The sequence below is a fragment of the Coloeus monedula genome (assembly GCF_965178545.1).
Source record: "Coloeus monedula genome assembly, chromosome: 28".
Lineage (NCBI taxonomy): Eukaryota > Metazoa > Chordata > Aves > Passeriformes > Corvidae > Coloeus > Coloeus monedula.
This window is the reverse complement of record NC_138808.1, coordinates 1,831,654-1,855,713: the sequence shown is the minus strand read 5'-3', so window position 1 is coordinate 1,855,713 and position 24,060 is coordinate 1,831,654. Positions and strand designations below refer to the sequence as shown.

The window sequence follows — 24,060 nt, the reverse complement described above, 5'->3', positions numbered from 1 at the left end:
GCTGCTTTCCTCTCATCCCCGTTTTTTTCCACACTCGGAGTCTGATTCAAAGTGTCTTGGGGAGGAAAGGGAATTGAAATTGGAATGAAAAAGCCAGCGATGGTCCGAATTCCCCAGAATTCGGTGACACCACCTTGGCCCTGCTCCGCTGGCCAGCCCCAGATGCTGCAGGGACGGCAGCAGGTCCCAGAGCTGCCTCTAAAGCGATTCATGGAAATCAGGGAATGACTCAGCACACGCAGGGTTTATTTTTAGCTCCTTCCAAGCTGACATTTCTTATTAATCCCTCCACTTCTAGCCCCAAAAGAACACCATTTTGTGCCATTCCCACCTGAGGAGCTGGGATTGGTCCCACCAGAATCCAGCCTGGCTTTAAGGAGGGCGCATTCTGGGTGTTATCAGGGACAAAAAACCCGCTGATCCAGGAAGGAAAGGGCAGCACGGGATCACGAGGCTTTGTTCAAAGGAGGCCCGCGGGGCTCTGTTTGTCAACCTGAGGGATTTGGCCTTGATCCGGAGGCGGCTGGAGCAGGCATCACATGTTTGGGGGTAAAAAGAGCCAAGGATGATCTGATCCTGTGCTGCTCCGGATGAGAAACTCCCCGGAGTGGATGGATCCCAGCTGGAAGCTCAGCAGCCCCACACGGCTGCTCCCCCGCAGCGGGATGGGGAGAGATTCGGGAGTCCAAGTGGGAGAGGAAGAGACACTGAGATAGGAAATGCGGCTGTGGAAAAAAAACATGATGTAGTTTACAAGATATAAATTAAACCAGATTGGCTGGAGAAGGTATGCACGTGCTCTGAGAAATTTGGGATTAAAGGAATGCAAACCAAGGAATTCCTTCCCGGCTTCCCATGGCAGGCAGGTGCTCAGCCCTTCCCAGGGAAAGCAGGGATCCAGCACATGAATCTGGGAAGATAAATCCCGTCATTCCAAACGTTCCTGCTTCCCTTCTGCCCTTCCTGGGAAAGCAGGGATCCAGGGATCCCTGTGTTTGGGAAGATAAATCCCATCATTCCAAACATTCCTGCTTCCCTCTGCCCTTCCCAGGTGAGGCCCCACCTCAGAGCTGGCCTGGGACACAGCACAGGAAGGACATGGAGCTGCTGGAGTGATTCCAGAGGGGGATTCCCGAGGGATGGAGCAGCTCTGCTGTGAGGAAAGGCTGGGAGAGCTGGGATTGTTCACCTGCAGAGGATTTGGGGTGGCCTCATTGTGACCTTGCAGTGCCTGGAGGGAGGAAAAGTGGGAGGGAGACAATTTCTGAGGCATGGAGTGCCAGTGATGCCTTTTCCTGGTCTTAAAATCAAGAGTCAGCCACGGTTAGAAGGGGAAAAGGGATTTTACCTTGGGATTTATTGTAAGGATCCTTAGGTGCACACGGCCAGGTCATGTGCATCGAGATGCAGCCCACTGAGAGTGCCCCCAAAGATTGGGTAGAACATTCTAGGTGTTCCTAATTAGCAGATCTATCAAAGATTCCCCAATGAGAGGCTCAAGTGAGCCCCCCTCCCCAAGGAACCTTCCCCTGGATGGTTCTATCTTGGTTTACAGAATGTGTTCTGGAGAGCACCTTGGGCTCTGGGGCACGCTGATCCCTGGCTACGAAGCTTCTCAAATGTTGAGTCTCTCAGCTTGACAAACAAGTCCAAGAATGCAGGCAAAAAGCACTGGGAATACAGAAGCTGTAAAAAGGTCTAACAGGGGTATAAAAGAAAAGACAAAAAATCTTCGTGGCATCACCAGGACACAGGGAACGGCTTCCCACTGCCACAGGACAGGGTTAGGTGGGATATGGGGAAGGAATTCTTCCCTGTGAGGGCGGGGAGGGGCTGGGATGGAATTCCCAGAGCAGCTGGGGCTGCCCCTGGACCCCTGGAAGTGCCCAAGGCCAGGCTGCAGCACCCTGGGACAGCGGGAGGTGCCCCTGGGCATGGCAGGGGTGGCACTGGATGAGTTTTAAGCCCCCTTCCCAATGCCCAACCCATTCCATGATTCTCCACCAGCGTTACCCTGCTGAACATTCCTGTGGCCAGGATGTGTCCTGTCCCAGCTGTGTCCAGTCCCAAAGTCTCGTTTCCTGTCCCGCTGGAAGCAGGAAAAGCCGTGAGGTTGTGCGGCCCCGCTCAGCAGCACCGAGAACGCCTCGCTGGGAACGACCCCGGCTTCAGCACAGAACCCAAAACAGCTCCCGTGAGCAAAACTCAACAACTCTGGGCTCCCTCCCCAGCCCAAACCGGCACAACCCCTCCCGGGATTTCAGCGCTGGGAAAAGAAAACCAAACAAAAAAAACCCCCAGCGGTATAAATTAATTAACGAGATAGAAATGAAACCGGAGATTGGCTGGAGAAGGAATCCACGTGCTCTGAGAAATTTGGGATAAAAGATCCAGGGCGTCCTCAGGGTTTAACTCCCCAAACCCAATCTTTAATTTGCCTCTGGAGCTGGGGTTTGGGTGCAGGGTTTGGGTGCAGGGTTTGGGTACAGGGTTTGGGTGCAGGGTTTGGGTGCAGGGTTTGGGTGAAGGGTTTGGATACGGGGTTTGGATAAGGGGTTTGGATATGGGGTTTGGGTACAGGGTTTGGATAAGGGGTTTGGAAAAGGGGTTTGGACATGGGGTTTGGATGTGGGGTTTGGGTACGGGGTTTGGGTACGGGGTTTGGATACAGGGTTTGGATATGGGGTTTTGCAACACCCTCACCCTCTCCTTCATCCCAGAGCTCCTTTTATGTCCTGGTTCGTGGGGAGTGAATGGAGGAGGGAAAAGATCTGAGTTCAGCCTTTGCATTCCCTGTTCCTTTCCCCCGTATTTAGGGCTCTGGGCTGGCAGGGGAAGGACAAGGGTTCCTTTAAAGGGTTTATTGCCCACAGGCTGCCTGCTCGGAGGTTGGGAAGCTGCCTCAGGAAAGGGGAAGGGAGAAAGGATGAAAAATCCACCTGCTTGCCCCGAGCACCTCCCAAACCCCAAAAATAAAGCAGGCGAAGGGAGTGAGGGCAGAAATCTGAGCCCCCCTCGCCGCAGAGGGGAAACTGAGGCACGGAGGGCTGGGGTGGTTTGCCCAGGCTTGCCCAAGGAGGGAAGGAATTGAGCTCCATTCTCGTGCAGTTCACAGACTGCAAAGAGGGTTTGTTTTTTTTAGAATTATTTCTCTGTTTCAAAGAGGAACTTGGAATTTATGAGACAAATAACTCGTTTGGCGGGGGCGTGGGGGGGGGGGGGGGGGGAGAGGTCAAAATTATCGCGTGGCCTCAGCTCCCTCGCAGGCACCAAAACAGGCGGGAGGGAACAAAGAACTGGAGGTAAAACTGAGGCGTGATGCTCAAAAACAAAACCAGAACGGTCACGTACCCCAGAGCGGGCTGAGGGCCACGGCTCCGAGCGAGCCGCTCTGGGAGGGGAGATTAGAGCCTCCCACAGCCCCAGCTTTGGCAGAGCGGGATGTTGGACAAACAGACGCTGAGTCAGACGGGACAGGAACATTTGGAGGGTCTGAAGTGGCAGCGTGTGCCACAGGAGGAGCCTGTGTGGGGTTACCCATTAGCTGTGACCAGGCTCAGCTTCCCCAGTCACCCGTTTGTTATTGCTCCGTTCCCTGGGGGAATTTCAGGCTCCAGCCCTCCCTTCTCTCCACGGCCAGCAAAGCTCCAGCTCCAACCCTCCCGCTCGTTTCATTCTCCCCTTGCAGCAGAACTGAGCAAGCCAGGGGAGGATTGAACACCCCAAAACCACGCTGGGTCCCCGCTCTTCTTCTCAACGTGCCCAATTTCCCCCCAGGGTGGTGTTGGGGAGCAGCCTCCTGGCTCCAGGGGATAAGGAGGCTGGGGGTGATAAGGCCTGGAGGTCTGGCCCTGGCAGATAAACACGGACCCCTTTCTCACCCAGACAGCCTGCCCAAAACCCACCCGAAATGGAAGCCGCAGTGCTTCCTCCAGGAGAAGGAACGATGTGTCTGCCCAGTGTCCCACTCCTGGGGATGGCCAGGCACTGGGAGGGGCTGGCCCTGCTGACCTCTCTCCACAGCTTAAACGCCCTCAGGCCGGACCCTGAGCCGCCCTTGTCCGGAGCGGTGTGTAAACACCTCCCTGTGGTTTGTCAGCGCAGATAACTCAGGGCGGTTTTGTAAATGGGGAGACTGAGACAGAAAGAGAAAACCCTGAGGCTTCCCAACAAGTGTTTGGTGGGAGGAGGATGGGATCCCGAGCTCTGGATGCTGAGGGTCTCCCACTGCTGGGATTGATGCCTTAGGTTTGAACTTTTATATTTTCAAGCCCTGCACTGCCTGCTGTGTAACTCTGGAGTTTCCTGCAGCCTGTTCACTTCTGCTCTCTGTGCTGGGCAGACATAACAAAGCCTCTCTGGGCCTGCTCTCCAAGGACACCCAGACTGTCCTAGGCCCAAAATGTGTAAACCAAAAGCCTTTGAGAAGGGGCTGAGCTTGGGGAAACTCCATCATTAACTGAAGCTTTAATTGGGGAATTAACCCTGCTATGCAAAGAACCAAACCTATAAAAGTGTGAAGAACTCGTGACCTGGGGTCCACCTTGGGGCCCATCTGGGCAGTGGCCTCTGGCTCCCAGGGGTACCTTTGGAGGCCTTTCACATAAATACCCACCTTATTTCCTTACTCCTGTCCAGGCTCTGTTTTAGGTGGCCTCTCAAGGCATCAGCTTGGCCTGGGAGCCAGGACAAACCGCGGGGCAAACTGCGACGTTCCACCTCCGTGTGCCCCTTCCCGCACATCCCGATTTATCCCGGCTGACTTCAGGCACGGCAGCTCCCTAAAGAGCATCAGGCTGAATTTTCAGAGAGAGGATGAACAGGGTCCTGCCCCATCCCATTTGCACATTTATTAGCATTTAGTCCTAGGCCTAAACCTCATCCTAGTTCTGGCCTAACTGCAAAATGAATCATTCTCTAAGGACTGCGGTGACTTCAGCTGCAGTCAGTGGTATCCAAAGCACAGAGCACATGGTTTTGGTTAAACAAAAGGCCCTGCATACTTTTTGGGGCTTGTAATAGAAGTACCCACCCAGGAAATGAGCAGGAACGCTTCTTCTCCTCGAAATCACACTTCAGCTTCATTAATGGTGGTTGAAATAATTCCCCGTGCAAGGAGACAACCAGGTGGCCACTGTTTGATGAGTGCAGTCACCAAAGAGAATATCCCAAATATCCACATCCTGCATGGATGAACTCTGATCCTACCGATGCAGTTGGATCCGAGGAGCCTTCCTGCCTTCCTGCCGGTGGGATGATGGGCTCAGCAGCCCCTTGGCACCCGGGTTGTGGACGCACGGAGCCCTTTCCCTGGCGAGCAGCATCTCCCTGGTGAGCAGCATTTTCCCTGTAACCTTGCCTTAGTGCTGGCCCTGTTTTCAGGGACTCCTGGAATGTGTTACCTGCACATTCCTCTGCCTCCGGCACTGCTGAGGAAAGCAGCGCTGCAAACTTTTTAACAGCCTCCGGTGAGTCACCGGGGAGGTGACAGGAAGGGACCTCGGGACTAACGCGAGTTCAGGACTAGGAAAAGATTAACAAGCTTTCTTTGCCTCGGCTTTCTCTCAGAATCACGATCCTGGAACAGACCTGGAAACCTCTCCTGGAGCCCCTTTAGGTACTCGAAGGGGCTCTGAAGTTTCCCGTGCCTGTCCTTCCCAAAGCCCCTCCATTCCAACACTCCCGGCAGCCATCCCACCGCACCTTCACCATCCCAGTAAAATCAGACTTTTCTTGGAATTAATTTTTCTCCCGTGATAACATGCAGCAGCAGAGCCGTTTGTGTAACAGCAGAAAGTCCAAAGATTTAACTTTTTACGGTTTTTTCCCCTCCATTTCGAGTTCTATCCCACAAAAAAAAAAAAAAACAAAAAACAAAAAAAAAAAAAAAAAAAAAAAAACAAAAAACAAAAAACCACAAACGAGGCGGAATTTCCCCACTTCCCAGCTCAGGGGTGAGACGGCGAGCTTCTGCAAGGCTGCCGTGCTGTGCCTTTGCACCTTGAACCCCACCAGAATCCCGGGATTTCTCACCAGGGCACTGTCCCCTCAACCCCCTTCTCCCGGAACACAAAACCCCCGCGGCTTTGCTCGCTCGAGCCCGATGAGTGATAGGAAAAAAATGCAAAATGGAGGGAGAAGCAACACCCTGAGGAATCATTCCTGAGGGCTCCCGTGTGGTTCAGGAGCTTCGAAAGTGATTTGGTCACTTGAGGGGTGAGCGATAAAACGAGAAAATAAGTGACGCTAAAAACCAAAAGTTCTGTGAAAGCCAGTTCAGCTTCTCGGGCAAACCACACCGCACATGAAAACCTCCTGCGGTTTCGTTCACGCGGAGGCTGCACAGAGGGGACCTGCGCTGGGACAGCCCCTTTTACCTCCTCTTCCTCGGTGTCCCGCCCCGCTGCTATAAAAATTCCCCCTCCTGTCGAGTTCTTCATTCTGCGGACGCCGTGGTTTGGAGCGGCTGTCTCAGAGCCGTGTCGGGACCTGACCCACTCCGTGCCCGCTCCGTGCCCGCTCCGTGCCCGCTCCGTGCCCGCTCCGTGCCCGCTCCGCGCCCGCTCCGCGCCCGCCCTGCGCCTCTGCGCTCTCCGCTGACGATGCGCCGGCCCCGACGGCGCTGCCTCCCTCTGCTGCTGCTGGCCACGGTGAGTGGGGACGGGACTCGTGGGGCCCTGGGGACCCTCCGGGAGCGCGGCCAGGGGGGTCCGGACCCGAGTCGGGGCTGCGCGGTGCTGTCGCGACATGCCCGGGCTTGCAGCGCCGTGAAGGGGCTCGGAGCGGCGGGGTGGGACGGGGTCCGGCGAGGGGCTGGGGGAGGGGGGGGAAAGGTGAGGAGGGGATATCGGGGTGTTTGGGGGCTGCCCTGGTGAGGGTTCATCCAAGCGGCGGGGGCTGTGTGAGTGAGGGGTGCCCCTGGATGGAGGTGGGGGGTGGGGTTACCTGGGGGGCAGCGGCGGATGGGAAGGCGCCTTTCTCAGAGATGGTGGGGGGAAGGGCTCGTGTGAGTCGGGGGAAACTGGAGCGTCGGGGGGCCTCACCTGCTCCGGGGGTCATGGGGGAGCTGGGGGGGGCTCACCTGGTCTGGGGGCGTCAGGGAAAGCAGCGGCGGTGGGGCTCACCTGGCCCGGGGGGATGGGGGGGTTGAGGCGATGGGGCCAGGGGGGTTCACCTGGGCAGGTGGGCACCAGGGGGGCTCAGCTGGGCCCGGCACAGGGGGGTGGGTTCAGGGTATAGGGAGGACGTGAGGCTGAGGCCGGGGGCGGGGGGAAGCAGCAGCCTGGAGGGGGAATGGGAAGCGATGGGAAAGGCGATCTCACGAGCACACGGCTCGGCGGGGACGGTGATTACAGGCTGCAGGCTGGATCTGGGGCTCGGCTCCCAGGGTAGGGGATTTCCACTCCCTTCGCTCCAAAGCCGAGTTTGCCAGCTCCTGTGGATGTTTTAGCACATCGGGTTGGGATGCGGGCGGCTCGGGGCTGGCCGGTGCAGGAATGCAACTCGCCCGAATGATGACCAAACCCGTGGCACAAAGTTTGAGGATCGCAAACTCCGCCTGGGCATATCATAGCTCCCCGTGGATTGGATGCTGGAGAGTCGGGAAATACCTGAAGTATTCACTTGAAGTCGGGAGGATCCTGCCCTGGGTTTTATCCCAGAGATCTTGCCCTGACTTCTCTCCCGGGGCTGGCCTGTAACCCCACGGCCCTGACGGAGTCCGGCGTGCTCTGCTCCCGCAGCGCTGGAATTACATCAGCACCGCCCATTAACAGGTTTTTAGTGGGAGCTTCTTATCCAATTCCTTCTCTGCATTTTTTAGCGGAGTTTATTTAGACTGGCCTGATAAAGTCAAGCCTTACTAAACCCATCACCGAAGGCCACGCTTGTAACAGCGTCGTTTATTTTACTTTTTATCCTCCTTTTTTAATAAAGGGGGAGGGGAGCTGCTCGGGCTGATGATTCACCGTGTCATGGTACGATATTGCGTCGGTGTGTCCTCTCTCTCTTGCATCACGACCTGGACACAGGCCACAGGTTTCTGAGGATGAGTGCCCTGGATCACTGAGTTTGCTGGAGCTCAAATTCCACATGCAGGAATTCCAGGGGAAAATCCCCGCCTGCATCAGCCCCATGTCCTTGGAGCAGATGACATCAGGTGTCTGCCCAGCATCTCTTTTAGCCCTGGTTCTCTCGTGCTGCCTTCAGGGGCTGCAGGATGTTTCATCCATGTTCATGTCAGGAGCTCAGCGAGGGGTCTGTCCTCGCCTGCAGGGTCCAGCTCCTTTTGGGATCACCTCGGGAGAAAAACAAATTGGGGATGGAAGCAGAGAAAGCTCAAAGCTTGATGCTTTCCCGAGCTGTTTCTCCAGACTTGATCCCCCAGAAGGAAGAGGCTGATGAGGGATTCCCGTGGTGCCTCTTAATTCCTCTGCCTCCAGGCTTTCTTGGGTTGTTTACTGTGGGTGAAAACTCCTGAATTCTACCATGGCTGGCCTGTGATGCCTCAATGTGGCTCCTGAAAACAGAGGCCAGACGAGAGTCAGAGAATAAGAGCAGGGATTGATTTGCGGGGCCTTCAAAGGTACACCCTGGGCAGGCCAAAGGCTCCACCCAAGATGGACTCCGGGTTCCTCAGCCTTTTATAAGTTTGACCCATTTGCATATCAGGGTTAATTCTCCAATTCTAACCTCCGTTAATGATGTAATTACCCCAAGTTTGCCTCTCCTCTTCAGAGGCTTTTAGTTCACACATTTTGGGGGCTGGGACAATGGAGGTGTCCTTGGAGAGCAAACCTAGCGAGGGTTTGTTATGTGTGACCAGCACGAGAGAGCAGCAGCTGAGAGGCCACAGGAAACCTCAGAGTGACCCAGCAGGCAGCGCAGGATTGGAGAAATGTAAAAGTTCAAACCGAAGGCATCACCCACAGCTGGATTTTCCAACCGGTGGTTTGGTCAGGGATGGCAGCAGTGGTGGGTGCTGTGGGCTGATAACTTTATCGTGCACTTGTTGCTGCTCCCTGTAGAGCCGTGAGATCCCACGGCCGAGGGGCCTTTCCAAACTGCCGAGAGCGCCGTGCTGTCGCTGTGATCACCCTCACAGCGTGGCACGGTTCAACAGGCAACAAACATGGATTTTTTCCCCTTGGGGACAGCATGGAAGTGGGACAAATTGTCCCTTCGCTCCCAGGATTTCCAAGACCAGACTGGGTGAAGCCCTTGTGGCTGAAGCTCCTCAAGTGGATAAAAAAAAGCACTTTACAAACTTGCAAACGTTCCTAGCTGGGGAAAGAGAAGCAGAGCCAGGACCTGGGAGATGTAGAGCCAGAAGGCGTTGGAGGGACATGGATTTGATCCCTCCAAGTCAGAGTCCAGAGCTGGCCCCGTTCCCGGGCTGGCCGGGGCGCGGGGGCTCTGTGGTGGGCTTTGTCCTCGCCGTGGCCTGGCCGGTGTCACTGGTGGCTTTGTGGCTCTGTGTCACCCTCTGCAGCCCCGTGACCGTCCCCGACCTGCCGCAGCCAGTTTTGCCTTGTCCTGGCGCGGGAAGTGTCCGGAGAGGAGGCGGGACCGGTGCTGGGACAGGGGACAGGACGGCGTCTCTATTGTTTGAGCCATTCCAGGCAGCTCCTGACTCACGGGGGAAATATTTGCTTTAAAAGGCAGATTTTACCCTCCGTGTTGGGGAGGGGATGGGGGGGAGGGGAAGTACCTCCTGCAGCCCATGTCAGTCCCTGCCACCCGGGGTGGAGGGGCAGGTGCTGGAGGGCAGGTTTATATCCATGGATATCCGTGGGGCAGGATCATATCCATGGAAATCCGTGGGGCAGGTTTATATCCATGGATATCCATGGGGCAGGTTCATATCCATGGATATCCGTGGGGCAGGTTCATATCCATGGATATCCGTGGGGCAGGTTCATATCCATGGATATCCGTGGGGCAGGTTTATATCCATGGATATCCATGGGGCAGGTTCATATCCATGGATATCCGTGGGGCAGGTTTATATCCATGGATATCTGTGGGGCAGGTTCATATCCATGGATATCCATGGGGCAGGTGCTGTAGGGCAGGATCATATCCATGGACATCTGTGGGGCGGGTTTATATCCATGGAAATCCATGGGGCAGGTCCATATCCATGGATATCCATGGGGCAGGTTTATATCCATGGATATCCGTGGGGCAGGTTTATATCCATGGATATCCGTGGGGCAGTGCTGTGGGGCAGGATCATATCCGTGGGGCAGGTCCATATCCATGGATATCCATGGGGCAGGTCGATATCCATGAATATCCGTGGGGCAGTGCTGTGGGGCAGGATCATATCCGTGGGGCAGGTCCATATCCATGGATATCCATGGGGCAGTGCTGTGGGGCAGGATCATATCCATGGATATCCATGGGGCAGGTTCATATCCATGGATATCCGTGGGGCAGGTTTATATCCATGGATATCCGTGGGGCAGGTTTATATCCACGGATATCCGTGGGGCAGGTTTATATCCACAGATATCCATGGGGCAGGTTTATATCCACAGATATCCATGGGGCAGGTTTATATCCATGGATATCCGTGGGGCAGGTTTATATCCACGGATATCCATGGGGCAGGTTTATATCCATGGATATCCGTGGGGCAGGTTTATATCCATGGATATCCATGGGGCAGGTTTATATCCATGGATATCCATGGGGCAGGTTTATATCCATGGATATCCGTGGGGCAGGTTTATATCCATGGATATCCGTGGGGCAGGTTTATATCCATGGATATCCATGGGGCAGGTTTATATCCATGGATATCTGTGGGGCAGCCCTGTGCTGGCTCAGACACCAGTGGCATTGTCCCCGTTGGGGACACTGAGGTGCCCAAAACCCCCCCAAAGCCTGAGGGGACAAATGCTGGCATCGTCCCCCCGCAGTGACCCGGCCAGGGCGGAAGGAGCTGAGGCAGCAGAAAAAGGGCGTGGAGAGCTGGCGGAAATGTGCCTTTTCTTCCTGATCCATGGCAGGATCAGAGGGAAAACGCAGGAACACGAGGCCGTGCTGTCCCCTGGGAGCCCAGAGTGACAACCCAGGGGTTTCTTGTGGGCACCTTCCAGCCTTGACACGGGGCCGGTTTCCTCCCACAAACCCGTTCCTCTTCCCGACTCTCCCCTTCCACTCAGGGCTGTTGGTGCGCTCAGAAATTGGGGAAGGAAAAGGGGTCATCAGCGCCTCTTTGCCCTGCTGATAACCTGGCACCTGGAATTCCCCTGCAATCCTCCCAACCTCCTCCGGAGGCTTTGCCAAGGAAAAACCGGCCCTGGTTTGGAGGAAGTGCCTTTGGCTGAGTCAAGGGGAGGTTTGGCCGCTGGCTCCGGCAGCTCTGAGCCATCCCGGAGCTCCTCTCCCACTTCACTGGGCACAGCAGCTCTCACCCTTCCCTTTCTCCCCTTGCCCCGTGGATTGGGGTGGTTTTTAACCCAAGTTTTTTCTGTATTTTTGAACAGGCGGCTACATTGGGAACCAGTGCTGTCACACCGAGGAGCAGGGACAGCTTGGATCTCCTGGATCAAGGCTGGGGAGGGAAGGACGATTACTACCTGGCGGCCAATGGCCTCTCTTGCCAGAAGTGCCCTCCAGGTGAGGTGGTCCCAGCGCTGATCCCACCTCTGCAGCCTCTCTGTGCTCCTGTTCCGTGTCCTCGCTCCTCCTGAGGGGCAGCACAGCTCCAGCTCCCCCCTGCTCCACTGTCAGGGATCTCGGCACTCATTTTGGGAATATTTTCCTTTTGTTGGCTCCTCATTTGCCTCCGAGCTTTGCTGGTGGTGGAATCACAGAATCCTTCAGCTTGGAAAAGCCCTCCAAGGCCACCAAATCCAGCCTGTGCCCGATCCCCACCTTGTCACTGCCACTTCCATCATTCCTTGGACACTCCCAGGGATGGGCACTCCAAACCTCCCTGGGCAATTCCAAGGCCTGAGCACCCTTTCCATGAGGAAATTCCCGCTGCTGTCCACCCTGAGCCTCCCCTGGCCCAGCCTGAGGCCGTTCCCTCTCCTCCTGTCCCTGTTCCCTGGGAGCAGAGCCCGACCCCCCCGGCTGCCCCCTCCTGTCAGGGACTTGTGCAGAGCCACAAGGTCCCCCCTGATCCTCCTTTGCTCCAGGCTGAGCCCCTTCCCAGCTCCCTCAGCCTCTCCTGGGGCTCCAGCTCCTTCCCCATGTGCTCAGAGTTGCCCTTTCTCCTCAGGCACCTACGTTGCAGAGGAGTGTAAAGAGCAGAACAGCTCTGGCAGGTGTGTGCCCTGCGAAGATGGGGAGTACATGGAATATCCAAACGCCCTCCGGCAGTGCCGGGACTGCAGGAAGTGCAGGGAAGGTACGAGCTGGAGGGGGGGAGGTGGGACCAGGGCTGATGGCTCAGGCTGGGTCCAGCTGAGCTCTCTAAGAGCACAGTGTCACCTGCAGTGTCCCCAGAGAGTGGCTGGGGCTGGAATTTGTGCAGACCTCCTACATCTGTTGTGCAAAGCTTGGACACGAGACCTCCGCAAGGAGCAGGAGGACGAGGCTCCCAGCAGCACTGGAAGCTGCTGGTGGAGTTTGATCCAGGCACTGCTTTTCCCTTGGTACGGGCAGCTGTGGGGCAGGAAAGGCTGAAACTCAACAGCAGGGAGTGACCTGCTCCTGCCCGGCCCTGCGGCTCAGCTGGGGTCGGAGCGGAGGAGCCGGGATGGAGCCGTGTCCCCTCTGTCCCCCAGATCAGCTGGAGGTGAATGGCTGCCAGCCCGTCAGGAACACGGTGTGTGCCTGCAGGAACGGCACCTTCTGCCCGCCCGACCACCCCTGCGAGATGTGCCAGAAGTGCCAGCCCAGGTGGGTCGGGTGACGCGGTGGCTGTCGGGTGACGCGGTGGCTGTCGGGTGACGCGGTGGCTGTTTGGTGACGGGGTGGCCATCAGGTGACATGGTGGCCATCGGGTGACGCGGTGGCTGTCGGGTGACGCGGTGGCTGTCGGGTGATGCGGTGGCTGTTGGGTGATGTGGTGGCTGTCGAGTGATGCGGTGGCTGTCGGGTGACGCGGTGGCTGTCGGGTGACACGGTGGCTGTCGGGTGACACGGTGGCTGTGGGGTGACACGGTGGCCGTCGGGTGACAGGGTGGCTGTCGGGTGACACGGTGGCTGTGGGGTGACACGGTGGCCGTCGGGTGACACGGTGGCTGTCGGGTGACGGGGTGGCTCCCATGTGACGGGGTCCGTGCTGGAGCGTTGCCTTTTTGCCAGCCTGGGAATGAACCTCTGGGTGATTTTAGTGAGGAGATATTATAAAAATGGGTCTTTATTTGGAGGCCTCCAGGGGCAGTTATGGAGGAGCTCCACAAAAGTCTGCTCACACGGGGCGAATACAGTTTTTATAGGTTTTAGGAAATTAGTGTAATTGATAAAAAAGCACCAATTAGGAGGACGGGTGGTGGTGCAATTCCCCCTCAGGTCAAGCGTCTTCTCTGGAGCCCCCCCTCAGCACTGGCTGTACTTTGTCAATGAAATGTATCCCCAAGAGTTGTTCTCAACCTTGGTAGCCAGGAAGAACCAGGATAGGATAAAGGCCTTGTGCTCTGCGGGGCTCGGAGCTCTGGAATTCGTTTTGTCTTTTTGCTTAGGGAAAGGCCATGGAAAATTCCTGGGAAAACTGGCCACTGATACAATGATCCACAAACACACGTGTAAAGAACACAGGGAATATATCAGGAAAAAAAAGCAAAAACCAAAATGGCATCAGAGCTGCAGCTGCTGAGCCCGCCCTGTCTCCCCCTCTCCCAGGTGTCCCGAGGGTCAAGTGGTGCTGAAACCCTGCACACCCTACAGTGACCTCCAGTGCGGTCCTGCCACCGACACCGGCTCCGCCCGTGAGTGGGGGAATGCTGGGGGAGGCCAGACGGGCTGAGGGGTGGAGGTGGCAGCTGCTGCTGAGGGGAAACCCCGAGCAAGCTGCCCACACCCCTGTTTTATCTGCTTTAGACTCCTGGACCATCCCAGTGGTGCTCACGGTTGCGATCCTGCTTCTGGCTGCAATCTGCTCCTGGTGGTGCTGCTGCCGCTCCCCAGGTGGGTGCAGGGGACCCCTGGAGCACCCGCCTGGGCCGGGGGCTCTGCACCGGTGTGGGCTGGGTGGGAAGAGGGCCCTGCCTGGGGGAAGAGGGATCACAGCCCTGTTTCCATCTTCCAGGGGATGGGAGACGCTCGAGCAGGAGGCCCTACGAAATGGTGGTGAGTTCCCGGGGTGGCAGTGGGGGATGGCTCTGCCTGTGGGGTGGGGTGAGGTCCCCCTTGCCCTCTGCTCCCCATGTGGCCAGCAGCTCCTGGGAGGGCTGGAGGAGCAGGGGATGAGGCTCATCCAGGAATTCCTGGGAGGGCTGGAGGAGCAGGGGATGAGGCTCATCCAGGAATTCCTGGGAGGGCTGGAGGAGCAGGGGATGAGGCTCATTCACAGCTCCTGGGAGGGCTGGAGGAGCAGGGGATGAGGCTCATCCAGGAATTCCTAGGAAGGCTGGAGGAGCAGGGGATGAGTCTCTTCCAGCTGTTTCTGGGAAGGCTAGAGGAGCAGAGGATGAGGCTCATTCACAGCTCCTGGGAAGGCTGGAGGAGCAGGGGACGAGGCTCCTCCCTGTAGGGTTGTGGGAGAGCTGGGCCAAGCAGAGGAGGCTCTCTGGGAGTGCCCTGGGTGCTTCCAGCCTCCTCCTCAGAGCCATTAACCCTTCCCTGGCGGCAGTGCTGGCACATGTAGGGTCTCCAGTGGAGATCCCAGGGTAGGGGAGGGCTTCAAGCTCGGGATGAGCGGGCAATCCATGCCCTTGGATCCCAGGGTCCTGCCTTCCCTGGGTCACCCACCACGGTTTGTGCTTCTCCCCTGGCACAGACCTCCATGTTCCGGAAGCTGCCGTGGTACACGGGGACAGAGGACAATTCCATCAACGAGCGCCGGCAGAGCCAGCAGCAGCACCCGGTGGCAGAGCCCTTGGTACGTGAATGGCACCCTCTGCCCCTTCGTGCTCGGCCACGATCTGATCAGCCTGGGGGGCTTCCAGGGCTGGACCACTCAGGGAGGTGGTGAAGGCTCTCTTGGTGGAATGAGGGTGGTGAAATCCGCTCGTTGCAGTCGAGTGCCAGAGCCCTCGGAGGGTTTAACGCTGATGCTGAGCAAACGCAGCTCGTGTGTCCCCCATCTCGGGGCCTGCTGCCGTCCCAGAGCCAGGAAACACGGATGTCCTGGGGGTGGGGGGGTGGTGGTGTCCTGCCCCAACAGCCCCAGGAGAGAGGGAGAGGGTCTCCAATCCCCACAGATCACACACTGGTGCTGGGGCTTGGTGGGTGCTGCAAGACATCGCCATTCCGGGAGTGACATCGCCATTCCGGGAGTGACATCGCCATTCCGGGAGTGACATCGCCATTCCAGGAGTGACATCATCATTCCAGGAGTGCCATTGTCATTCCAGGTGCCGCAGAGCGGGAATGAGAGACCCCAGAGGAAGCTGGTTCCAGCGCCAGAGACTGACCCCCTTCACGGTAAGTGCTGGGGCCCAAGGGATGTGTGTGGGGCTGAGATTCCTGCCCCGGCTTGGCCCCTTCTGAGCTGTCCCCTTTCCCTGCAGTGCTGCGGCTCTCCTTTTACACCTTCGCCAAAAAGATCCCCATAGACAACTGGAGGAGATTTGGCCGCAACCTGCACCTGGAGGAGAACGACATCGTCCTGGACAGGACAGAGGAAGCCTTCTACCAGATGCTCTACAAGTGGCAGAATAGGGAAGGCACCAAGGCCTCTGTGAACACGCTGCTGGAGACCCTGGACCGGCTGCACCTGGGTGGGGTGGCAGAGAACATCTCCTCCACGCTGGTCAACAGTGGGAACTTTCAGTACGAAACGAACTGAAGGGAGCGGGGCGGAACCTGCGCCTCCCTCCTTAGAGTTAAATCCATGAAATACCTCCCAGAACACTTGAATTTTAGCTGTTGATAGCTCTGCTGTGGCTCCTCTCCTTCTGAAGCCATCACAGAGTTCAGCTGAGCCAGGAGGAGCTGATCCCCACACCAAGTACGAGCCTCGGGGTCCCCCCTCTGCTGGAGTTACAGGTTCGACGTTGGTGCTTCCTTGGTGATATCCAAGCTGGTTTCTGGATTTCACTGGGTCAGAGCGAAGAGTCTCAAACCATTTCAAGCTGCTCCTGGGACCACCTCGCTTGGAAGCACCGGTACTACCCGGATATCCTCGGGATCAGCGCAGAGAAGGACTTCGGCAGGGTTTGAGGCAATCCCTGCGCTTTTTAAACTGGATCATCCTCGTTCCTCAAAGGATTCCTGGCATTATGAAATGGCTTCTGCTTCTAGAACGTCTCTGAGTAAGCTTCATTCTGCATGCTTGGTGGTTCTGCAAGCTCAGCTGGGGCCTCGAGTTACTTTCTGTGGACTAAGCTGTGTTTTACGTGGTTCTGATTGCTCTTAGGAACCAGTTTGAAACTGGACTTGGAGGGGAGAGTGGGAGCGATTGACTTGCACTATGATCACTGGGGTTGCCTGAGGAAAGGGACAGCGCAGGGACGGTCCAGCCCAGCCCCTGCCAGGAGCAGGGACGTCTTCCACTCCACCAGGTTGCTCCAAGCCCCGTCCAGCCTGACCGTGAATGTTTCCTGGGATGGGGCAGCTTATCTGGGCAGCCTCTCTGCCAGTGTTTACCCACCCACAACGATTTCGTTGTGAAATCGTTCTTCCAAATATTTAATCTAATGTGACCCTCATTCCGTTTGAAGCCATTCCCGTGTCCTGGCACTCCAGGCCCTTGTCCAGAGTCCCTCTCCAGCTCTTCTGGAGCTCCTTTAGGCACTGGAAAGGGCTTGAAGGTCTCCCAGAGCCTTCTCTTCTCCAAGCTGGACAATCCCAGCTCTCTCAGCCTGGCTCCAGAGCAGAGAGGCTCCATCCCTTGGAGCATCTCCGTGGCCTCCTCTGGCTTTGCTCCAACACCTCCACATCCTTGTGATGTTGGAAGCTCCAGAGCTGCAGGTGGGGTCTCACCAGAGCTGAGGAGAGGGGAAAAATCCCCTCGTGGCCCTGCTGCTCCCGGGTTAGTTCGGGTTGGTTCCGTGGCCGTGCTGTCCCTGTGTCCCCAGGCAGCGTGGAGGGGTGAATGCACTGAGGTCCGAGCGTGACCGTGGGTACCTGCTGCCCATCCCAGCCCCGTGGGCAGCTTCTCAAAACACTTCTCACCCAGAGCTCAGGGACAACTTACAAATGGAAAAATTACTTGAGCTGCCACCCCAGCCCACCAGGACCTTCCCCAGTGTGGTGGGAGGGTGCCCAGCACCCCTCCTGCTGCCCTCCAACGCTTCAAAAATCCCACACCCACAAGCAGTTTTGTACTTATTTATTTAGCAACCGTAAACATTACATATATTAACTTAAAAGTTATATAAAAATATCGGTTTTTTGTTATGCATGGTTGTGTGGTTTTGTACAGAGCTCTGGCCCAGCCAGTTTGCTATTTCCAGTTTTTTACATTTCTCTGTTTATGAAGGAAGAAGTTAACTTTTAAAAAAAAACAAAACCAAAAAAATCCTCCTGGTTTGATTTTTTTTTTATTCCCCCCCCCCCCCCCCAAACTCTGGTGAGGGTCCCAGAGGACACCAAGGTCCAGGGTCCCAGTGGACACCAAGGTCCAGGGTCCCAGTGGACACCAGGTGCTCCATGTGGCACTGAGGACTCAGCCCATGGAATCAATGCTCAGCCACCCTGGAATCCCACCAGGAATGGTCCCCCAACAGTCCCCAAGGGTCCCTTCTGCCAGGAAAAGCCCTCAGCAGCCACCCTGGCCTTTATTTACCCCACACCAGAGTCCCGTGCTTTGTCCCCTGCCATAGCAGGAGGTGACACCTGTCCCTGTGTCCCTCTGTCCCTCTGTCCCTCGTGCCGGGGGTGGGAGCAGCAGCGCTGACCCGGAGCTGCTCTGGGGGGCTCCGGCCCACCCGGCCAGGGCTCTGTGTGCTGCAGTAGCTGTGGTGCAAATCCATGCAGTGCTCAGTGAGAAAAGGGCTCTGCTCACCCCCCAAAAAAGCCCCTGGAGCTGCTCCCCAGCCCTTGCACTGCGGAGGGGATTTATCAGAGCGCGGGGCCGGGCTGAAAAGCAGGAGCTGGCGCTGACCTGCCCGGAGGATTCGTGCCCGGGGGCCTCTCCCGGGGGTTCCCCCGTGCCCCCCGAGCGTGCAAAGCCGGGCAGGAGCTCCCACAGAGCCAGGCACATGCAGGGCTCAGTGCCAGGCTCGGGTCCTGGCCCGGGGAGGACGAACAGGACTCGGAAGCAGCGGTGAGTGCCCGGATCGTTGGAAAGGGAAAGAAAGCCGTGGTCCTACCTGCTCGCTGGGGCTGCCAAGGGGGAGAACACCGAGGGTGAGGACACCGAGGGTGAGCTCGCTGGAGCTGCCACCTCGCTCCTGCATCCGTGGCTGAGGGCGGGCGTGCGGAATGAGAGGCTCCAAGGCGCTCCACGGGGCCAGCTGGGAAGAGGAGCAGTGTGGAGTGGGACACCGGGAGCATCCCCAGGTGCTCCTCCAGCAGCAGCCTCTGCCAGGGATGGGCTCTGAGGAGTTTTCCCCATCGCAGCTGGGGAGGGCTGGGGAGGTTTGGGTGCCTCCTGCCCTGCCTGGCAGCCCTGCAGGGACACAGGTGGGACATGCAGAGTCAGTCCGATGGAAAAGCCACCTCGTGTCGTACCAGGGGTTTGGGTCCTGCAAGGCCTCGCTGTCCCTGCCCGTCCCAGGAGCGCTGGCAGGGGGTGATGGCATCACCCCAAGCCTGGCACAAGGATGTGCCGTGTCCAGCTGCTCCCCCCACACACACAGGGACCACGCCGGGCTTTTAAAACACCATTTATTACAATGGAGCCTTCCAGGCTAAAATCCCAAGCAGAGGGCTCGGGGTTGGTTTCTGCTGTGGCAGGTTGAGGGATTGGGATTGGGGTTGGGATTGGGTCAGGGTTTTTTGCTTTAAATTTTCTGTCTAAACAAAACTGAAGAGTTAAGAACAGGCAGGAGAGGACTCCGGTCCCCTCCGTGCCCTGAATTAGGACAGACCCCTCTTGTAGGGGAGATGCTGCAGTGCCTGGGGGCATTTGGGGACTGGGGTCCCCTGCCCTGTGCCTGACCCTGCTGTGAGTCGAGGGGGGTGGCAGGACCCCCACGGTGGCTCCGGGTGGCGAGATGCCATCAGACACCCAAACCACATCGCAGAGCTTCTGGTTCCAAATCAAAGTGGAAGCGGGATTGCGCTTCTTCTTCTTCTCCTTCTCCTTCTCTCCTTCTCCTCCTTCTTCCTCATGCTGCTGATGTTCCAAAAAAAAGAGACAAATTTTCCAACAAAAATTCCAAAATGAAACCACAACACAGCCCTCGTGCTCCTGTAAACGCGAGTTCCTCCTGCTGCTCGGGCTCTGCCGCGGGGAGAGCAGCGCTCCAGGAGCGCCGGGGGCTGGCCCCGAGCCCCTCCCCAGGGACCGCCCCTGCGGTGCCGCGTCTGCTCCGGGGCTTGTGCCGCTCCTCGCATGGCGCTGGGGCAGGGCATCCCCCCCTTCCTCCTCCTCCTCCTCCTCCTCCTCCTCCCCGTCTCCTCCCAGGGACGCTGGAGCCAGGGCAAGGACGGGCTTTCAAACCACAGCCGAGGAGGAGGAGGAGGAGGAGGAGGAAGAGGAGGCTGTGGCTGCCGACGATGAAGGAGAGGAAGAAGGGGAGGAGGAGGCGTTCCAGAAGAGCCACCGCCTCTTGGGCTGCCGTTTGAGGTGGAGGTAGTCTTCCTTCTCCCGCTCCTTCTTCGCCCGCTGGTAGTGATCCTCCTCCTTCAGGTACCACACCGGCGGCCAGCGGTGCTTCTCGAAGTACTCCTGGTTTTCTGTGGGCACACGGGGGAGGTGAGGGCGGTGCCAGGACCGCCGGGACCCCCTGTCCCCTCACCCCGGCTGCCACTCACCTCCTGACATGGCCTTCATGTCCCGCGGGAACTTGCGGCAGACGTTGTTGTAGTTGGTGCAGATGTGGTGCAGGCACCAGTCGGCGAGCTGGTAGGCGCAGTGGAACTGGGAGAGATGGGACAGCGGTCAGGGCCGCCAGGAATGGGCCAGCACCAGGGATCCACCTCATTTCTCCAGGGACATCCAAGGCCAGACCTGGTTGTCCAGCTCCTGGAGCTGCCAGACCCCTCTGTGTGTCACCCTGAGCACCCCCAGCCCTGCTGAGCCCTCTGTGTGTCACCCTGAGCACCCCCAGCCCTGCTGAGCCCTCTGTGTGTCACCCCCAGCCCTGCTGAGCCCTCTGTGTGTCACCCTGAGCACCCCCAGCCCTGCTGGACCCTCTGTGTGTCACCCTGAGCACCCCCAGCCCTGCTGGACCCTCTGTGTGTCACCCTGAGCACCCCCAGCCCTGCTGAGCCCTCTGTGTGTCACCCTGAGCACCCCCAGCCCTGCTGAGCCCTCTGTGTGTCACCCCCAGCCCTGCTGAGCCCTCTGTGTGTCACCCTGAGCACCCCCAGCCCTGCTGAGCCCTCTGTGTGTCACCCTGAGCACCCCCAGCCCTGCTGAGCCCTCTGTGTGTCACCTCGAGCACCCCCAGCCCTGCCAGCACGGGCTCCTGTCCTACCTGAGCCAGCTCCAGGAACACGAGCACGTCCCCATCGATGTCCACCATCATCTGCGCCGCCTCCATCAGGCCGGTGACCGTGTACTGCTCTGTACAGGGGGACACACGGGGCTCAGGGGGCGGCTGGGAGGGGGTGACAGTGCCCCTGCCGTGCTGCAGCCCCCGGGACTGACCTGTCAGAGCCACCAGGTGCGGCAGGCAGAGGCGGTTGGCGAGGATGATGAGCTTCATGTCGTCCAGGTCGGGGCTGGAGCTGAACTGCCCCGTGTACAGGTACTCCAGCACCGCCCGCATGCAGCTCTTGCTGGTGTGAGGAAGTGCCACCTGCCAGACACACACGTTGTCACCTCCTGGCCGTCCCCACGCCTGTCCCACCCTCCCAGGGACCTCTCCTCACCTCGTTGGTGGAGCTCTCCACAAAGGGGCCGCCGAACATAGCGGCCATCCAGTCGCAGCTGGAGATGAGCAGGGGCTTGTGGGCACTGATAGCACCATCATCCAGCACGAAGGTGACATCTGGGGACAAGCAGAGGGGTGCTGGGACCGGCCCTGTCACCTGGGGCTCAGCCACCGCCTGCCACAAAACACCTCACCCCGGGGACAGCAGAGGGAAGGGGATGGAGCCTGGGATATCCTGTATTTTTCCCTAAAATATCTCATTTTTATCCAGCATTCCCTGACAGCTCAGAGGAAAGAGCCTCAGCAGTGCTCTGCCTGTTCCAAGGGGTTTTCCCAGGTCACTCCACAACACATTTGCCAGCGAGGGGAAAGCCTGGGAAGCAAATGTCACACCCAAACTCGAGTCCTTGGAGAGCTGGGAAGGCGGCTGAGGATCTCTCTCTCGGGGTGTGCCGAGGGCCAGCACACATCTGTCCCTCACGGGGACAGCCTGACCGTGTTAGGATCCATCTCCATGACACAAATCCAGCCAGAGGGAGGCTGGGACATTCACGTCCCCCTGGGATGTCACCTCGTACTGGTGGCTCGTGGTGCTCACTGGAAAGCTGGGGAAATCCTACTAAGGGCGCTTGCTGCTCATAAATCAGGATGACCCCGTGAAAATCTGGGCTGGGAGAGAAGGAAGTCGCCTTTGCAGCTCTTCCGTAAATAAACAGAGCTGCTGGGCCAGCTGGGAAGCAGGAAACCCCGGGGAAGGGCTTCACATTGACTTTCTTGGAGGAAAACAAGCAATAAAAATCCCTAAACAGCAAAGTGTGACCAAAACCCCGGGGCAGGCACAGCCACCCCCTCACCCACGGAGCAAAGCCAGGAGCTCCGAGCCCCCATCCACCCTGTGAGCCCCCCACAAGGACCAGGCTGCTGCTGTACCCGAGAAAGTCCCCTTGGCCAGGCATTCCTTCACCCGGTTGGTCCTCCGGACGTGGAAGGCTTTGGTGATCTCCTGGTTCATGAACGCCTCGTTGTTGAGGATGTTGGCCACCATCATGCGCAGGTCGAACACCTCCAGCAGCTCGGCGATGTGAGCGATGTGCATGAGGTCCCGCTCGTTCTCGTCCAGCTCGCCCGTGTACAGGTACTTCAGCACGGCCCGGAAAGGACCCGGCTGGATGGACGCGTCCATCTTCACCACCACCATCAGCTTGGACTTGTAGGTCAGCGGGTCCTCGGCCATCTCCTCCTGGATGCTGGTGAAGGCCCGGCTCCACGAGGAGAGGTTCCGGCCCCGCCGCAGCCCGCGCTCGCCGTTCTCGTAGTGGTTGCCCCGCAGGATCCCGTCACTGGTGGAGGCTCTAAGGCACGGTTTGCGCTGGCCGGGTCCGGCCTCCTCGGCGCTCTCGCAGATGTCGAAGCTGGCGGCCCGCAGGAGGAAATCCCGCCCGTGGTGCCTCTCCTCCTGGTGCAGCATCCGCTCGGCGGCCGCGGTGACGGCCACCCCGAAGCCGTGCCCTGCGGTGCTCTGCTGGTCCTCCTCGCTCAGGTCCATGAGGAACAGGTCGTAAAACTTGGAGGAGGAGGTGGAGAGGTAGATCTTGTGTGCGTAGATTTTGATCTTCTCTTGCAGCACCAGGATGACGTCCGCGCACAGGGGGTCCTCCAGGAGGTGGGCTGGACGCTCCTCGTTGTTGGAAGGGGGGTCCGGGACAATGATGATGGGAGGAGGGGGCTTGGGGGGCAGGAAGGGGGCTTGGAGCAGGGGCCGCTGCACGTTGCGCAGGTGGGACTTCCAGAACTGCAGGTGGCGGCGGGAGATGAGGGCGGCACGGATGGCGTTGTCAAAGACGTCCTTGACGCCGAACTGGGCCACCACGCTCGTCTCGTAATAAGGGATCCCCAGCTCCTTGGCGACTTCCCTGCCCTTCTCCGGGGGAAGGATCTCGTTAGGTTTGATTGGCCTGAAAGAGACGGGAGATAATTAACGAAGAGACCTCTGGAGATAAGGAGGGCAGCCAGGGACATCTCCAGGGCACCAGGGTCCCACCTGGCCAAGGGTCGCCGTGCCCGGTTGACGGCCTCCAGGTCGGCGTAGCGCAGGTCGAGCTGGCAGCCCACCAGGATGACGGGGGCGCGGGGACAGAAGTGTTTGATCTCCGGGTACCACATGGTCTTCACATGGTGCAGGGAGTTGGGGTTGGCGATGGAGAAGCACAAAACCACAACGTCGGACCTGCGAGGGGGACAAGGGGTCAAGGTCCAGTTTGGGTCAAGGACAAGGTCCAGTTTGAGGACTCCCTCCTTGCCCGGAGGAGGAGTAACGCCAGGCTCTGCCTCTCCCTACCTGCCGTAAGCAAAGCGCCTGTCCTTGTGGTGGTCACCAAAGGTGTCCCAGAGGCGCAAGGACACGCTGACATCGTCTACCACATCCCGGGAGCGCTCCAGCACCTGCGGGAACAGAAAACCACCCCACTCCTGAGTCCCTGAGCCTTCCAACAACAACAGGACTGTCCCCGCCGTGGGGAGTAAATCACAACCCCCATGCAGGGAGAGCGCGGCTCCACCTCCTCGGGATTCCCACGGGGTATCCGTGAGCCCCCCCAGCACCCCTCACCTCCTGGCAGACGCGGTACTGGTCGATGGCCCACACCGTGGGCACGTGGGTGGCGAGGAGCTGGTACTGGGTCAAGGTGGCGTTGCAGGCGCGGGCACAGATGAGCCGGGTCTTGCCCACCGCGTTGTCCCCGACCACGACGCACTTGATGGTTTCTACGTTTGGCCTCTCATAATCCATGTCAGAATCCATTAATTGGGACCTGCGGGAGCGGGGAACGAGGGGTCAAACACAGCCAGGACCAGCCGGGGGGTGTCTCCAGGGCACCCAGAGGGGGACAAAGCAGGAGGATGCTGACACTCGCTGGCAGCCCGGGGAAGCTCTGCAGCAGCTGCCCAGCCCTTCCCAGCTCACTGTCCCTGCCAGTCCCCTTTAAAATTTCATGTTCTGGTGGCAGCGTGG

At 58.3% G+C, this 24,060-nt stretch overlaps 2 protein-coding genes across 3 annotated transcripts; one reads left to right on the top strand and one right to left on the bottom strand.

Annotated features, from left to right (window-relative positions):
- Positions 1 to 6,129: 6,129 nt before the first annotated feature.
- LOC309582807 (tumor necrosis factor receptor superfamily member 10A-like) lies at positions 6,130 to 17,513 on the top strand. 2 transcript variants are annotated; one of them, XM_082298187.1, is made up of 10 exons: positions 6,130 to 6,650; positions 11,496 to 11,628; positions 12,236 to 12,364; positions 12,744 to 12,858; positions 13,804 to 13,889; positions 14,002 to 14,088; positions 14,210 to 14,247; positions 14,900 to 15,001; positions 15,477 to 15,546; positions 15,633 to 17,513. In XM_082298187.1, the coding sequence occupies exons 1-10, from the start codon at positions 6,603 to 6,605 to the stop codon at positions 15,908 to 15,910; spliced, it is 1,086 nt and encodes a 361-aa protein (XP_082154313.1). In that variant the 5' UTR covers positions 6,130 to 6,602; the 3' UTR covers positions 15,911 to 17,513. The 2 variants fall into 2 exon arrangements, with proteins under 2 accessions (XP_082154313.1, XP_082154312.1); XM_082298186.1 differs by having other exon boundaries at positions 14,210 to 14,250.
- Positions 17,514 to 19,666: 2,153 nt separating this feature from the next.
- Positions 19,667 to 23,860, bottom strand: RHOBTB2 (Rho related BTB domain containing 2; the record flags this gene model as incomplete). Its single annotated transcript, XM_082298419.1, has 8 exons — positions 23,659 to 23,860; positions 23,389 to 23,492; positions 23,092 to 23,277; positions 21,981 to 23,005; positions 21,049 to 21,167; positions 20,652 to 20,975; positions 19,987 to 20,092; positions 19,667 to 19,908 (listed from the first exon to the last, which is right to left on the bottom strand). The coding sequence occupies exons 1-8, from the start codon at positions 23,848 to 23,850 to the stop codon at positions 19,667 to 19,669; spliced, it is 2,298 nt and encodes a 765-aa protein (XP_082154545.1). The 5' UTR covers positions 23,851 to 23,860.
- Positions 23,861 to 24,060: the final 200 nt, after the last annotated feature.